General features: G+C 26.7%; 1 protein-coding gene across 1 annotated transcript in view; it reads right to left on the bottom strand.

The window, feature by feature from the left end:
- The window catches only part of LOC100203280 (unconventional myosin-X), a 79859-nt gene that overhangs the window by 7838 nt on the left and 54521 nt on the right, over positions 1-17500 (bottom strand). The window contains exons 27-39 of the mRNA XM_065808913.1: positions 13437-13492; positions 13065-13150; positions 12885-12944; positions 12752-12800; positions 12568-12654; positions 12406-12461; positions 7130-7227; positions 6862-7042; positions 5062-5165; positions 4594-4638; positions 587-661; positions 329-402; positions 1-178 (exon numbers count right to left, since the gene is read on the bottom strand). The exon at positions 1-178 is cut by the window's left edge and continues 170 nt beyond it. Of these exons, the coding sequence (XP_065664985.1) occupies positions 1-178; positions 329-402; positions 587-661; positions 4594-4638; positions 5062-5165; positions 6862-7042; positions 7130-7227; positions 12406-12461; positions 12568-12654; positions 12752-12800; positions 12885-12944; positions 13065-13150; positions 13437-13492 (1149 nt within the window). The remainder of the gene's footprint in view (positions 179-328; positions 403-586; positions 662-4593; positions 4639-5061; positions 5166-6861; positions 7043-7129; positions 7228-12405; positions 12462-12567; positions 12655-12751; positions 12801-12884; positions 12945-13064; positions 13151-13436; positions 13493-17500) is intronic.

The raw sequence follows: 17500 nt of genomic DNA, 5'->3' as shown, positions 1-17500 counted from the left end.
AATCTGACACGAACCTCCCCCATAGCAATGGACTAATACATTTATTTTTCTTCTACCCAAAAGTGTAATAATTTCACCTCGAGATGGAGGATATTCTCGAACACGTGTTCGTTTTAATGCATCTGCAGCAAACTCACTAAACTTTGCTATTTCTGAATTTGTAAACTCATCATAAACCCTATAGATTGTTTAAAAAAAATTAATAAAAATTAATAAAAATTAATAAAAAACAAATAAAAAATTTAATACAAAACAAATTAAATATTTAAAAAACAGTATATTAAATTTTCATAATTAAAATTAAGTTATAAAAAATCTATAAAATAACCGTTTCAAATGTGCCAATAAAAATCGAAGTACTTTTCTTGATGGCAGGAATGTACAAGACATACAAACAAGTACCTGTAAATTTAACAGAGCAAATTCATAGAGCTGTGTTTTTTTTTTGTATTTTTTTAAATTTATTTTTTGATTTCAAGAAGACTTGAAATCAAAAAATAAATTTAATTTATGACAAGAAGAACAAAACATTGAATAAAAGAGTACACTAACAAATATTGACTTTTAGCTTGAAATAAAATCTAACCTGCATATGACGCAAAGCTGAAATATTATCTGGATCTATTAAACCACTTGTTTGTTTAATTAGCTGACAATAAACCTTTAATAAAACAATAAAAAAATAAACAATAAATTGTAAATAAAAAAAGATATTATGTGGATCTACATAACCACCTGTTTGTTTAATAAGCTGAAAGCAAACCTTGAAAAAACTGAAACAATGGAAAAAGAGATTTTAAAAAAACACAATTTAACTGGAGAGAAAAACAAAAAAACGCAAAATGTTTCAATTTTATCTATAAATTGTTATATATATTGTTTTCTTTATTAGTCTTTAAAAAAAAATACAAATAATAAAGAAACCAATATACAACTGAGTAATAAACTATACTAATATGCAGTCTTTACTATATATACTGTCTGTCCAAGCTCCCTAATATGTAGATACTACCAACCCAATTATACATGTATGTATTATGTATGTATTTTTTTTTGATGTCTTACCCTTTCATTTGGTTCCAAACATATAAATGAATAAAAATGTAAAATTATACAAAGATTGAAGCATATTTAGGGGTAGCCCAAAGACTTAGAAATCTGAAAATAATATCCGAAAACAATAAAAACAAGATACATTACACAATTTGGTTTACAATCATGCTATTGTAGATTCATACACAACACAGTATTTTAACAACTTTATCAAGCAGTATATAAATTAATTTTGATTTAGTATCTTTTGTTATAGTTTGCCTTCAGCGACTAAAATTGTTGTATTTTGTTGAATGTATGTACAAATTTTCTTTTTGTTTTAATATTCATACTTGTTTTTGTGTCTGTAGTGTACAAACAAACTCTAGTAACGATTGAATTTACACATTTATTCCACGATTTTAGACAAAAGACAGCACATGGTAGACTGGTAGAGTGAGTGATAATAGGGAATAACAGGGAAAATAATTGGAAAACCTGAAAAGATTTGAATAAAATATATAGAAATTTTCTTGAATGTTATTCTGTTTTTTAAAGTGTACTAAATCAATTAAATTACCAATATCTTAGAGTATTAAAAAATAAACATCATATTTATATACAAGAGTGTGGTTATACACTCTACATGTGGTTATCTACATATTTTACAATAAAATTAAAATAATTTCACTAATCTGTTTTTTTTATAGAAAATGGCAGATCCTCCAAAAACAAGTCAGGCAAAAATTAGTTTGGAAAATAGACTAACACGAAGTACAACTGAGATGTGGTTGATTGGTCCAACAAGTGATGCACTATTAGGTAGTAAAATGCCTTCAACTAAACAAGCTTTGTCTCGATTTTTTCACCAGCATGGGCAAGAAAAATGTACTATCCATGAAAGCGCTGTTTCTGTCGCACGAGAAGTTATGTTCTTTTGGGCCAAGTCAAGAATACCTGTCCGAGCCGAACACCAAGTTATAAAGAAGATAGAAAAAATAGTTGACACTTACTAGAAGTTAAGAAAGAAGAAGCGTTTCATTGAAACTCAAAAACAAAGTAAGTCTCACTTTATGAATGAAATAGAAGAGTTATTTTATATAGCTCATGAGAAGGCAATGAATATCGCGACAATTGAAGAGGACAAGGAATTTCTAAGAATGCAAATAGCAGGAAGACAAGGATAGATGCTTGCAGTAGATCAGAAATTGTTTAAAAAGGAGAAGACAATAGCAGAAAGAAAAGCACAAATTGAACAACATACAGAAAGGGAAAAGACACGAAAGTATTGAAAAAACTCCTTCAATGTGTTTGCCCAACTTGGAAGATGCCGATATTGAAATCAACACTGAATTGGATGAATGTGAATTAAATGACAATTTCGAACCTAAAAGAAAGATGCTGAAGAGAAAAATACTGAAGAAATCTAAAACCGCAACAATTATGTCACCGCAGCTTTTACTATTGCTGCAACTGCCAAGAGTTTAGGATGTAATGTTGAAGATTTATCCCTGTTGTTTAGTACTATTCGAAGAGCCAGAATTAAAAACAGAAAAGAATCAGCTGCCCATATAAAAAGTGAATTTAATCCTGATATACCGTTAGTTGTACATTGGGACAGCAAATTACTACCAGACATTACAAGTTCGATTTTGGAAAAAGTCGATCGTTTAGCAATTTTGGTAACGGGAGAAAATACGGAAAAGTTGCTCGGAGTTCCCAAACTTGTGATCAGAACAGGTACAACAATGGCGGATGCCACAGTTTCTAGCTTAACAGAATGGGGAGTAAAAAAAAAATTGTTGGAATGTGCTTCGACACTACCTTGAGTAACACTGGCTGTCATTCTGGAGCATGTACAATAATCGAAAAACTGTTAAAGAAAAATCGATTGCACTTAGCATGCCGTCATCATATGCATGAAATTATTGTGTCAGATTGTGTCAGGAATTTGAATGTCTTGATGAAAACTTGTTCAGTGGTCCAAACAATATTTATTTAAATGATTTCAAAGATGCTGCTGTTAGTTTCACAAAAAATTGTTTACAAACTGTTAGCCAACTAAGAGATGATTATAGGGAATTTTTGGAACTGACAATAATGTTTCTTAGCGTAATCCCTCCTTGAGGACAACATTTCAATGTGCCAGATGCATTTCACCACACACAGTGGATGGCTAAGGTCATCTACTGTATAAAAATGTACATGTTCCGAAAGCTATTGAAGGTTACTACAAAAGAAGAGAAATCCCTGTTGGAGTTCAATCTGTTTTCAACTCTTCTGTACATGTCTGCATGGTTTTCTAGTCTATTTGCTTTCCAAAGCACCTGCTTATAATTTGAAATTAATGAAGAAATTTGAATCGTACAAAATAATTAACAAAAAAGTTAGTGAGAAGGCAACGACTGCATTAAAACGCCATTTATGGTGCTTGAGCGAAGAACTCATAGGATTTAGTTTCTTTTCAAGTAATGTATCACATGAAACAAAACAAAAAATGATTGAAAGATTGAATAACGAACCACAATAAGACAACCTGAAAAGATTGGGAAATGTTAATAACATTCATTTGAAGCCAATTGAAGATTTTGTAACATCAAAAACATTAGCATTCTTTCGACTTTTGGGAATTAATGAACAGGCTTTGCTTGACATTGATCAAGTGAGCTGGGACACAGATAACATTTACAAAAAGGCTAAAGACAGAGTGAATGGATTAAGAGATAATGACTGTGCTGAAAGAGGTGTAGCTTTAATCACACAGTATAATGAAATACTGACCAAGAACGTGTAGTAGAGACTATTTCTACTGCAGGTTATGCAATAACACAGAGAACAATTCAAAATGGCAAAAAAATCGTTACATTTTGAGGGACATCAGGAGAGTACTCTAATGAATTGACTTTCTTGGATTTAATATGTTTTAGTCATAGACTTTCAGTACTGTTACAAATTTCAAATTTGTTAATTAATACGATTAAATTAGTTTGATTAATATGTATTGTTAATGCAAAATATGTGACCTGGCAGTGATATGATTTTTTCAAAAAAAGTTCATGAAACCAGTTTCCCTGTAAAATTTCAAACCTATTGAGCTACACCTAAATATCATTTTAAAAAGCTGAAAATTTTTATTTAATTTTTTTATATTATTTGTAACAATACTAGAAGGTGAAACTTTCATATTTTGAAATTTTATCACCCTAGTATGTATGTATGTATGTATGTATGTATGTATGTATGTATGTATGTATGTATGTATGTATGTATGTATGTATGTATGTATGTATGTATGTATGTATGTATGTATGTATGTATGTATGTATGTATGTATGTATGTATGTATGTATGTATGTAAGTATGTATGTATGTATGTATGTATGTATGTATGTATGTATGTATGTATGTATGTATGTATGTATGTATGTATGTATGTATGTATGTATGTATGTATGTATGTATGTATGTATGTATGTATGTATGTATGTATGTATATAAGTATGTATATAATAGTCAGTAAAGAAAAAAGAAATAACAAAAAATTTATAAAGCATAAAAAACCTCATCTCTTAGCTGGTTAAGATCATGGCATGTTTGGAGAATACCCTAAATAAAAGTAAAAGATCTAAAAAATTTTTGAAAATAAAAACCAATTATTTGTTTCTGCATATATTGTATATAGAAAATTAATAGATTAATCATATTTCAGAAAGTTTTCATATATCATATATCAAGTGCATAAATCAAAATAAAATCAAAATAAAATCAAAATAAAACTCATTAAATGGAAAAATTCATTAAATGGAAAATTCTGAAACAATATCAATTAATATGTACGAATGAAAAAAAATATTACCCAGGAGTAGATCCAAACTTCCAAATTATAATATGTAATTTTGTACAATATATAGAACTATAAGCTAACATTTAGTATTTTTATCTAAAACATTTAATACAGATTCGTAAGACTAAAATACAAGTCTATAGTGTGCTCTAAAGTGGTAATACTGTGATAAAAATTAGCCATACTTGTGTAACAGCAATTGGGTCAGCGACATTTTCTAACTCTTGTAAACATTTAAATATTTTAAGTGCTTCCTCATAGAAAGTTCCATATCCTTTATTTTGAGCTTCTAAAAAGTAAATTCAAAAAGTCATTAAAATCATAATGTACACAGCACAACATTTATTCTCACAATATTTTACCAATCAAATCATTCTGTTAAATGATTTGTTCAAACTTAATTTATAATTTATAAATAATTCATTTAGTCTTTTAACTATAGTATTGGGGTAAACCAACCAAAACCGCATTTTCAATCACTAATCAAAATATTGGAATTATTAACAATAACAAAAAAAAAAAAAAAAAAAAAAAAAAAAAAAAAAAACTTGTTTTAAATACTTTAAAACAAGTTTTAAATTAATGAGTTTAGTGCTAAAAGTACTTAGGCCACAAAATTAATGTTTTGAGAAAATTTACTTTGATTAGCCATTTTAAGTCCTTATTTTGAAGTATTTTATCTCTGATCAAATGAGATTTTCTTAAAACATTTACTTCGTGACTTGAGTACTTTCAGCACTAAGCTCATTAATTTAAAAATTGTTTTAAAGTATTTAAAACAAGTTTTAAATTAAAGAGCTTAAAATTGCTAAAAAAATGAAATTTATTTAATTTTTTTTACTCTAACTAGGATTCATATATTTAATTTTTCCTAAATGTTTTTCTATTTTTCAGACAGAAACTAATATAAGTTATTTCTATTTGTTCCTTATCACTCAAGCGTATGGAATGTAAAGTATGGAAAATTTCACTTAGGTGGATGGAAAAAAAAGTATGAAAGTCGCAAACGTTTTACATGTTTATCACTCAGGTATATGGAAAGTAAAGTATGGAAGTATCACTCAGGTGTATGGAAACTACATGATTGCACATTATTTGCAATATACTGGATTAATTTGAAACAACAAAAACAGAATCAACTAACAGATATTAATCAAAAGCAGAAACAATTGACAGGCATTAAGAAGATCTAAAACACTAGATCCATCAGCAGAGAGCAACATTAGATCCATCAGGAGAGTGAGAGAGCATTGGCTTGCAAAGAAAAACGTTTACCAAAAATATTTATAATGTGCTCTAAACTTTTTTGGTAAAAGATGACTGTTCATATTTATGTAATTGCTAACATAAGGCAGGTCATAAACATTTACATACATTAAATACATAAAAATAAAAAAGGGTTTGGTAAAAGTGTTTGTTAATTTACTTGCACTTATTATAATCTATGTTTCAAAACTCCCAAAGTTCTCAACATTTTTTAAAGAATTCAAAAAAAAAAAAAAAAAATTGAATAACTATTTTCTACTTTTAAAATTATTTATAAATTCAAACTTTTTTAAAAAGATTTTTTTAACTAAAATCTAAAATTTTAAAAGGCAACAGTATTTTATTGTGCAGTAATAAAGGAAATTTTTTTAACTAATCTATATTGTTTTGGGACTCAATGTATATTAGAATCAAAAAACAAGCAAAACATTTTTTTTTTACTAAACATATATTGCAACCTATGATCTAAAGATAAAAAATAACTGAACTATTATTAATCAATTGCTATCTATTGTCATTAAAATTGTAATAATTTCTTAAATTAACAAACTGCTTAATATAAAAAAGCCAGCAATGTTTATTATAATGCCAGCAAATATTTATTTTAAAACATATTTATTATATGATATTTATATAATAGCTAAACAAATATACTATAATACTTTATTTAAAATTTTAAAACAAAATTTTTTTAAAAAAAATTTGTAAACAATTCTTACTTAAAGCAAGTGAATGACCATATGGCAATGGCAGCAGTGGCATCTTTAATGGCTGCTTAGTGAATGTAAGTAATGGGTTAACACGATAAATTCTATTAATTAATGATTCACTTTTTGAGTTCATAATTTCATTCATAAGCTTCTGAAAAGGCGTTTCAACAGGTGGTTTATTTTCAATAACCTGTTATAAATTGTTTTTATTATTGAACATTTATAAATATTTAAATGTGTTTTTATAAATACATATTTAATACAAATAATTTTTTACCTCCTGGATCGCAACTTGCCAGTGTACAGCCTGTTCATGACTTGGGCATACCAAATTGTAAGATCGTTTTCTACCATTTACAACAAATTCCCATCTACCTAAATGAAATAATTACAATAATGAGTAAAAAATAAGTTAAAAAAATAAATAATAAAAACAATAACAATACACTAAAAAATTGTCTCACAAAGCATCGAGGATTTTATCTTTTTAGCCTTGACACCATTAAAAGGTTGATGTTTTTAGCCTTGACAGATTAAAAATGTTGATGCTTTCAATTTTTAGACATTTTAGATAATAGAGAAAACTATGGTGTTGTTAACATTTTTATATAAACAGTTTGACATGCATTATATGCTTATACAATTAATTGTAAAACTTATTAACAACAATAATTAAAGTTAAAACAATATGTGAAACAACTGCAAGTTCTGTAGAATGTTTATTACTTTGATCAAACTGGGATTTGTACAAGCAATGTTTCTAACTAAACAATCAAATTTTTCACCTCCTCTTCAAACCACCTTAAGCTGATGTATCATATCAGATACACTCACTGTTCCCTATCTAAGATTATTAATGTCTTATTTTCATATTTTTTTAAAGTAAACCCATACATCTATCTTTTTTGTTTATTCTTGATGATGGATGTCATCAACCATGATTGCCATTGTTTCACTGCTTTAAATGATAATACCCATAATATAAAATAATATATAATAATAATATAAAAGTATAATAATATAAAATAAGATAATAATATAAAAGTCAGTTTAATTTTACAAAATAAATAATTGGTTATGATGGTGCATGGTATTCAACTAAATTTAAATTACTTTACAAATAAAAAAGTTTTGAAAAGATTTTTTATGTGAAATAAATTTGACAATTTTTTATGAGACAACCATTAAAGCAATTATTATGTAAATATTGAAAAAGCAAAATTATCAACTATTAATAAAAAATTTAATTTATTGGTTTTTAAATTTTGATGTTTCTTTCTATCTAGCAAAGTTTGAACTCTTTAAACAAAAATATTAGCATAACAGCAACAAGTTGCTGTGGGAAAGCTTGTAGGAAGTGTAGAAAGAATGCTTTTGAAGTATTTTGCTGTATGAAAATGATTTGAATATTTTTTTCATTACTAGACTTTTTCCTTCTACTAATCTAACTTTCTACTACTCAACTCTAAATTTTCGAGTTTAAAGTTGAATAGGAAAAAAAAAAGAAAAAGATTTTAAAATAAAACAAACTTTTATGAAAAGGAAATTTAAAAAAACATTTATTTCCAATATTTTAAAGTTTTCTTTCAATTTACCCAATAGACGGTGATTTAAAATGAATCTTCTCTTATAAGAAAAGATTCATTTTTAAATCTTGAAAAAGTTTCTTTTTGCTTTTAAAAATATGATTTTTAATACAATTTAAAAACAACATGATAGTCTTACAAAATTAAAGTACTAAATATATAACAGCACAGTTACTTTAATTAATTTTAAGAATGTTGAATTTCACTACAGGTGATTATGTTATATGTTCTGTGCTTACTAAGTAGTTTTACAAATAGTACGCACTTTTTTTGAAACAATAAAAAATATTCTTAGAAATGAATGGATAAATTAATGATTTTCAGCTTAAAGGGATTCCAAACCTTTGAAACACGTTGTGTTCATATTAAAGAGAATGGTTAAAAAAAACGTTTAGATTAAACTTTTTTGATTAAAACAAAAGAATAAATACATACCAAGAAAAACTAACTTTTGTTTTTGTTGAAGCTAGTCTTCTCTGTTTTGTTGTAAGCCAAATAGTCTTCAAAATATACGCCACAATCAACAGACTTTAAGTGCATTTTTTTCCTAATAATTTAAGCACATTTTTATTCCTAAGAGTTTTAGTACATGACGCCATTGATTTTTTTGTTTGTTTAAAAGATCGATTATGTAAACAAACAAAAAAATCAATGACATCATGTGCTAAAACTTTTAGGAATAAAACGCGCTTGAATAAACTATCAAGTCTGTAGATTGCGACATATATTATGAAGACTATTTGGCCTACAACAAAACAGAGAAAGTGAGCTTCAACTAAAGCAAAAAAATTAGTTTTTCTTGCTATGCATTTATTCTTTTGTTTTAATCAAAAAAATTTTTTTGATTAAAACAAAAATAGCCCCAAAAAAATTTTTTTGGGCAAAAATAGCCCCCAAAAAATCATTCTCTTTAATATGAACACAGCATGTCTTGTATGCATGTTGTGTTCATATTATGAACAATGCACTTATGTGACTCATTAGTAAATTTGAAAAATTAGATAAATATAGACTATTATAATATATATAATATATATTCAGTTAACGCCAAAAAGATTTGACTACTTATAATTATTATAGATAACTATTTATAAAATGCAAAAACACACTGCAATCACATTGTTGCATCTGTGATTGGCTAGTTATCAACCAAAAGAAAAACATATTACATGTTCTATATAAATTGAATTCATTTGTACCTCAATCATTATTATCTTATAGTAATGACTACAACATCACTTGCTAAACCATATTTATAAGAATTAATAGTCTGGAAATACAGCCTGGAAACAATAATTTTTGCATTGATGTTAGGTTCTTGTACTCGGCCTACTTTAAGGTGCAAAACAAACAATTTTTTATAAAATATTCAACTAAAAGTACAATGCCTGGAGCAAATTGTTTAATATATGGTTGTACTGCTTGTCATTATTCTCATGGTATAGCTATATTTCAGCCTTCCTAAAGGTCAGGATGACTTTAATGTTGAATTGAGAAGAAAATTGATAGAGATTATCACAAAAGATCATTAAATTGATTCACCTTTAAGAAAACAAATTATCAGTGAACCTTTACATGTATGCGAGAGGTACTTAGAAGATCACAAAGTTAATAGAAGTAAGATGTGTTCACATATTCAAGTTTATGTAAATATATATATATATATATATATATATATATATATGAGATTTTTTAATAGATTCAGCTAGAGCAAGAGTATAACCAGGACCTTTCAATAAAATTCTCAAAAAGAGAATCTATGTTTTAATTTTTCTTTTTTCATTTAAAAGCAGTTTTTTTATTGTCTTTATTTTAGTTCCTTAGCAACAGCAAAACTTCCAACATTAAGTATTGAGTTGAAAAAAGATTGCATTGAAATAGACAAAGTTCAAAACAATGTACATTATTTTTATAAATCAATTTCAGAATTTGTAGATTGTGTCAGCACCCTTAAGTTGGAATCATTGAAACTTGAAGTTGGAATCATTGAAACTCAAAAGATTTAGTCAAAGTTTTTAAAGTAGACAACATTCACCTACAACCCCAATATGAAGTATTAAAAGTATAATATGAAGTATATATTCAACCTAGTCTTATACTTACAAAACGATCTTTTGCTTGGAACTTACCTGATAAGCATGAGATATATTCTGATTATTTGCTTGGAACTTACCTGATAAGCATGAGATATATTCTGATTATTTGCTTGGAACTTACCTGATAAGCATGAGATATATTCTGATTATTTGCTTGGAACTTACCTGATAAGCATGAGATATATTCTGATTATTTGCTTGGAACTTACCTGATAAGCATGAGATATATTCTGATTATTTGCTTGGAACTTACCTGATAAGCATGAGATATATTCTGATTATTTGCTTGGAACTTACCTGATAAGCATGAGATATATTCTGATTATTTGCTTGGAACTTACCTGATAAGCATGAGATATATTCTGATTATTTGCTTGGAACTTACCTGATAAGCATGAGATATATTCTGATTATTTGCTTGGAACTTACCTGATAAGCATGAGATTCTGAATATTACTCTTTTATCAACTTACTCATTATGACAGGTTGTTGCTTCTGGTTCAAACAGTTTTAAAAAACATATTCTTACAAAGTTGTACAACCCAAGTGTTTTTTCAATCAATACATTTGAGAGTGAATTTAACATGTCAACTTGTGTTTGTTATTGATAAAATCTGGCAATATTTGTAATGAATGTAAAACTTTGGAATTGTCACAATAATAAAAATCACAAAACCTGCTCAATTTAATGCCCCTATCTTAATAACTTCACCTGATAGAATTAAACTTACTTTGCGAAATTATTGATCTGAAAATGCTTTTTTGAAACAAGAAATGAAAAATGTGCAAAATGAAAATAGCTATATCAAAATTAATCACATAAGCTTTAAAATAATTTTGAATGGACTTAAAACAATTATCTGATGAAAGCTTTGCAACACTTCTATCTAAGTTTATTTGAAAGTCTTGAAGATCAAGAATTTCTTCAGATATATAAGTTTTCTAATATCTTTTAAAACATTAGAATGACTTGATAAAGCATCTGAATGTTTACTATTTACTTGGCAAGTGAGACCTCTAGAGATCAAACATTTCTTGTTACAAAATTGACAGGAAAGTGCTATTTATGGTATATCTGAAGCTTGTTGTTTTTCATCAACCTCATTTAACAAATCCAGGTCAATAACTGCAAAAATAGAATCAAGCTCGTCTTGATGCAATTCAAAAATGGGTTCCAAATTATTTAAATCTTTTGAACTTTCAGCCATCATAAAAGTTTGTTTTGCACCTTATTTACACGGACCATTCAATTTTCAACTTAAACAATGAAAACTATGAAAAAATAGCGTGTGTTTCAAGACTATTCTTTTTATGACTTTGGCTAAACATTACTAAAAACTTTAAAAGTTTGTGGAGCCTGGATACAAATTATAAATACATTTTATACTATGACTTATTTATTCTTCTATGTTCATTCTGTTATTTGAATTAAAATGTTTTCTAGTAATCAATGTGTACACTATATAGTACAAAAACAGTTTTTTGCTATAAAAATTGGGCCGCTGGATTTATTTGATGATATTTGTTTTATAATATCCACAATATTCAAAACCAATGGCAGTTAACTTTAATGATTTAAATTTATTCATAGAAAACATAGTTTAAACATTCCAATAATTTTGTTTATTATTTTGTTTATCATTTGTCTAACAATGGCCAATTTATCATCTTCAGCCATCAGCTAAAATTCAATTTAGTAATAATATCTATCAACTTATACATAAAAAAAACAAAAACATTTTAGCACTAAAGAGAGGCAAAGGGGACAAGTGGTTTAGGCCCCTGCCGTGAATATCACAATAATCCAAAATCTATCACACTCTTTCATTTTTTTTTAATACTTGAACACTCTAAAAAGTTGAGATAAATACCTGTTTCTTTGCTTTTTATATCATCAGGTGGCGGAGGAGGGATTACTGTGCATAAACTGTAAAAAAAGAAATAAATTATTAGTTTCTATTATTTATTGTTTTATTTATTAGAAAAGGTTAGAGCTTTTCAGTTAATAACAACCAAGTTATACTTCAGCTAACCTGTTAAGTAGTATAGACCCAAGTCTTGATGAGTTATTCTCTGGAGACTTAAAATAGTCCAAAGAATTATTATTAAGCACAAACCATCTATAAAAAACACATTGATTTTATTATATACTTAATTAAAGAAACAAATAAAATAAAATAAAAAAGTTAAAAATAACAAAAGCAATAAATAATAAACCTTCTTTTATCACGAGCTTGTTCTTTTAGTGCCAACTTTAACAGCCATCCTTTTATCATCACAAAAATAAAATATTGAATTTTATATAATTATTAAATTCATTTCATGTTAATGTTTTATAAAATTTCAAAACCTTTTTCTATAGCAACACTTGTCCCTTCCTCTAATTGCTTTTCTTTGCTTTTTTCCAAAACTAAAGTAGTAATAAATAATATAAACAAGAATTGTAAGCTAAATTTAATACTTAAAGTACATAAAGTATATTTAAGAAAAAAAGGTTTAAAACTTAACAACCTGTATTATAAGAAGTTACCTTTTACCCAGTTCTCAACCTCCTCTGATTTTTCTGCTACAAATGAATAAACTCGATTTGCTGTAATAATGCTAAACCCCTGGGACCTATGAATATTTTTGATAGATATTTTTTAAATGTTTTAAGAAAAATTATTTATATAAACCTTTAACAAATTATTATTCTAAAATCCCTAATAAAAAACTGAAAATAAAAATAAAAATCATAAGCAACAGGAAGAAAACAGAAAAACGTTAACTTCAAATAATTCCTAAAAGATTATAGATAAAATAAGTACAAAGGTAGCAAGTGTAAAAACGTTTTATATTTGCAATACTAACTCCAATTTGATTAAAAAGATCTTTGAAACAATTTTATTATAAAAAGTCTTACTTTTCTTCAATAAGGTCTACAGAAATACTTTCAATAATTATTGTTTCGATAGTACCCTAAATAAATTTATTTACAAAAAAAAATTTTAAATAAAATATTTTACAACAATTATATTTGAACTAAAAAACTTATTTAATTTAAAATCATAACTTTTAATTAAACATTTAATACAACTTTATTTATTTTACACTCATTTTGGACATCTGTGATTTTTCCGTTGTAAACTCATCAACTCATAAACCACATTAGCTTGTAACTTTTTAGAGCACTTATTTTGTTAAAGGTAGATGGTAATACACTGTAGTATAAAATCACAACGTACTTAGATGTGTGTGATGGGATGACAAAGCCTACCCCCTCTTCCCTTTTCATAAAATAAAATTCAAATAAAAAATCTTTTAAAATTTTTTTATTTTAACAAGAAAACTTTTATAAGATATTTAAGTATAAGAAAGAGCTATGAATGCTTGTTTCAGTTTTTCAGGCACTTTAATATCTGATCTAAACATATGGGATGTAATAAACATAAAATTAAGTATTTTTAGTTTTCCATGTAACTAAATTGTAACTAGCTTTTAATATTTCAATTTTTTAAGTGAACATATTTTAAAAAACAAGCAACCAAGAGGTTTGGCTTTGAAACTCTGTAAATTTCAGAAACTTTTCTTGTATCGTGATTATATATAATATTGAACATTTCTGGGTTTTTGTGAGAGTTCTAGAAAAATCTCCTCTAATCATCTTGTGCTTCTGCAAGAAACTTATGATTTGCAATAGCCATGTATTTTCCATATTCTATAGAGGTATCTATAGAATGTGCTTATACAGAATGTGACAAGTACTAATTGGAAATGAAGCAGTAATGCTGACAGGTTTTTCAGTTTTATGAACTAGATAATAAAATCAATCTAAATCTTTCCATTTTATATTTTGCCCAGCACATAAATTGCAAATCAATTTGATACTCTTTACATTTGAGACAATCGATATTTTAAAATTAAAATAGAGTATACATCATCAGTCTGTCTGTTTCCAATAGTTTCATCATAGCAATAAAAATTTACTTTTTGAGTTGAAAGTATATTAGTGTTGAAAGAATAAAACAACAGTTGCCAGGAATAGTATATATATTGATTTCATACGTTTAGGCATTTTTTTTGGGAGGGGGGGGGGGAAATCCAAGCAAATTACTTCTAATTTCTACTTTATTTTTATATATAAAGATCTCTATGTATATGTGTGTTATATATATATATATATATATATAGAGAGAGAGAGAGAGAGAGATGTGACGCGTTTCTGGTTCTTGTTTTTTTGTGTTTTTTTATCGTTTTTTTGGAAAAAAAACGCAGGGGTCCGTTTTTTTGGGTTTTGGGAAATATTTAAAAATTTATCATTTAAGCTACTAAATTTAACTTTAATGGCAATATTAAACACATTTTAATTTCAGATTTATATAGGAAAACAAATGTTGAATTTGACTAAAATTCTTTTTCTTTTGGTATGTTTAAAGGTTTTATTGTTAATGTTTAGGTTAACACGGTTATAGCAGTCCCGTATAAAAAATTATTAGTTAACTTTATCTTCCTCCATTTAATTTTTATTGACTTTATTGTTATATATTGACACAATAAACACTTTTTATCTAAATTTAATATACTTAAATACATTTACTTAATTTTATTTAATATTTGATATATATATATATATATATATATATATATATATATATATATATATTATTATTATTATTATTATTAATTTACTGTACTTATAAGGTTTTGAGTTGCAAATAAAAAATTATAGGCAGTTTTAAAAGGTCTTTTTTAATAATCAATTATGTTCTCTATTTAATTATATTTTAATTTTAGATATTTTGCATAACATAGTAAATTTTAGTTTTAAAAATGAGTAAAGCAGGCCATACAAGAGCAAGAAATAAAACCATAGTTGCCAATTTATTTATATCCATGAAACAAATTAGCAAAATGGAAAGAGTTAAATGTTCCTTTTGCTTTGACATTATGTCTAAAAACGGAACTCAAATGACTAAGCATATTGAAAAATGTTGAAAATGTCCTAAAGAAATAAAGTCTGTATGCAAATAAATTAGTTCATAGTCAAAAACAGCAGGACTCTTCTGGAGATGCTGAACCAAAAGCAAAAAATCCACGATCTGATTCTTTTGGAACATCCTCTTCTGAATCAATTTGTAGAAGTAAAACACCAAGTTCCGTGTTTGACAGCATAACAAAAACTGAAAAAGTGTGTTTTGTATTTTAAATTTTAAGATTTAATTGAAGAATTAACTGATATGGCAACTAGCTTATTAAAAGTTCATGATGCATAGATTTAAGATTTGTTTCATGATTGGCTGATGTACCAATATGACACTATCTTTTGCAGGAACTGATTGATATACACCTAGCCAGAGCAATATATGCTAGTGGATCGCCATTCCACATAAAATAGAAAATGATTTACTTAACAGACTTGTAGACTTTTAAAATATTCATATTATTTTATAAATAATTTTGATATTAAATTTATAACAAACAACACTGAAAACCATTTCAGTAAGCAGAAATAATATATCAGTAAATAGGTTTATAATACTTATATAGTACAGTATATATAATATATCCTAAACTGTATTGTTGGAACATTAAGCCATTCTGGTGAATATATGGCAAATAAAATAAAGAAAGTTTTAGAAGAAATTAATCCTAATAAAGTTTTGGGCATTGTGACTGACAATGCTGCAAATATGAAAAATGCATGGACTCGTCTAAAAGATTGATATCCACATCTTCATTGCTATGGATGCATTTCACATGGTTTAAATTTACTGTTCACAGATTTTTTTAAATTGACAACTTTAAGTGTTTTGATGTCACAAGTAACTGATATTGTTAAAGAGATAAAAAATTCTCATTTATCTGTTGCAGCATTTAGAGATATACAATAAAAAATCAGCTGGTGTAGTAACATGCATTTCCTTGAAACTACCTGTGCGAACTAGGTAATACAACTAAAAGTATAAATATAATGTATATTACAAAAAAAATTGAACATTGTAACTATACAATTTATTAAATCTATTTTTATACAATCATAAAAATAGATTTAATAAATTACTTTACTCTAAATTTATTAAAGTTATCATAATTTCTTTGTGCTTTATTTAAAAGTGAGGAACAACTGTAGCATGCTTAGGTAGCATACAGAAAAATAAACAACCATTAAAAACATTGGCTATTTCTGAAAACAGTGGACTTAATTCAGCAACAAAAAATATTCTTCTATCAGCTGTTTGGGACAGGGTTGAAGGTTTTTTCAAATTGCTGTCACCACTAGCTGATGCAATAAAGAAAACTGAATCAAATACTCCCATGTTATCTACTGTTGTGAAAACTTTTCACTTCTTGGAAGACCACATTTTTAAAAACTTAACAGTTAGCCCATTCTCAAAAAAGGAAGAAGAAGAAGCCAAAAAAATCTTCGAGAAAAAAAAAGATTTTTGTTTAACAGAAATTCACTTGGCTGCCAATATACTAGATCCCAAATTTCAAGGCAGAGTCTTGACTGGAGAACAAAAGGTATTTACATAATTCATATATGATTCTTAAAACCAAGTTTTACTTTTAATGCCCAAGGCTAAAATGGCTTGGACATTAAAAGTAAAATTTTGGAAAAATTTTGAATAATATTAAATTCTATTTTCAAATTTGAAAATACTATTTAATTTAATAAAGTAATTGTAAAATTATTGAAAAAATTTTTTTTTTATAGATTGATGCATGTGAGGCAATACACAACATTGCTGCTAGTATGCCTGAAGTAAACAAAGAAATTATGATGTTTGACTTGGCTTATTACCAATCAAATGGTGGTATTTTTTTAAAACCTTTTATTTGGACTGCAGGTGGAATAACTCAACCCATAAATTGGTGGAAAGGATTGTGTTCCTTTACTAAACTATTAAAAGTTGCATCTAAAATTCTTCAGCTACCAGCTTCAAGTGCAGCATGTGAGAGAAGTTTTAGCACTTATTCTAACATTCA

The sequence above is a fragment of the Hydra vulgaris genome, chromosome 11 (genome assembly GCF_038396675.1).
Source record: "Hydra vulgaris chromosome 11, alternate assembly HydraT2T_AEP".
Classification (NCBI taxonomy): domain Eukaryota; kingdom Metazoa; phylum Cnidaria; class Hydrozoa; order Anthoathecata; family Hydridae; genus Hydra; species Hydra vulgaris.
This window is presented reverse-complemented; position numbering and strand designations above follow the sequence as displayed.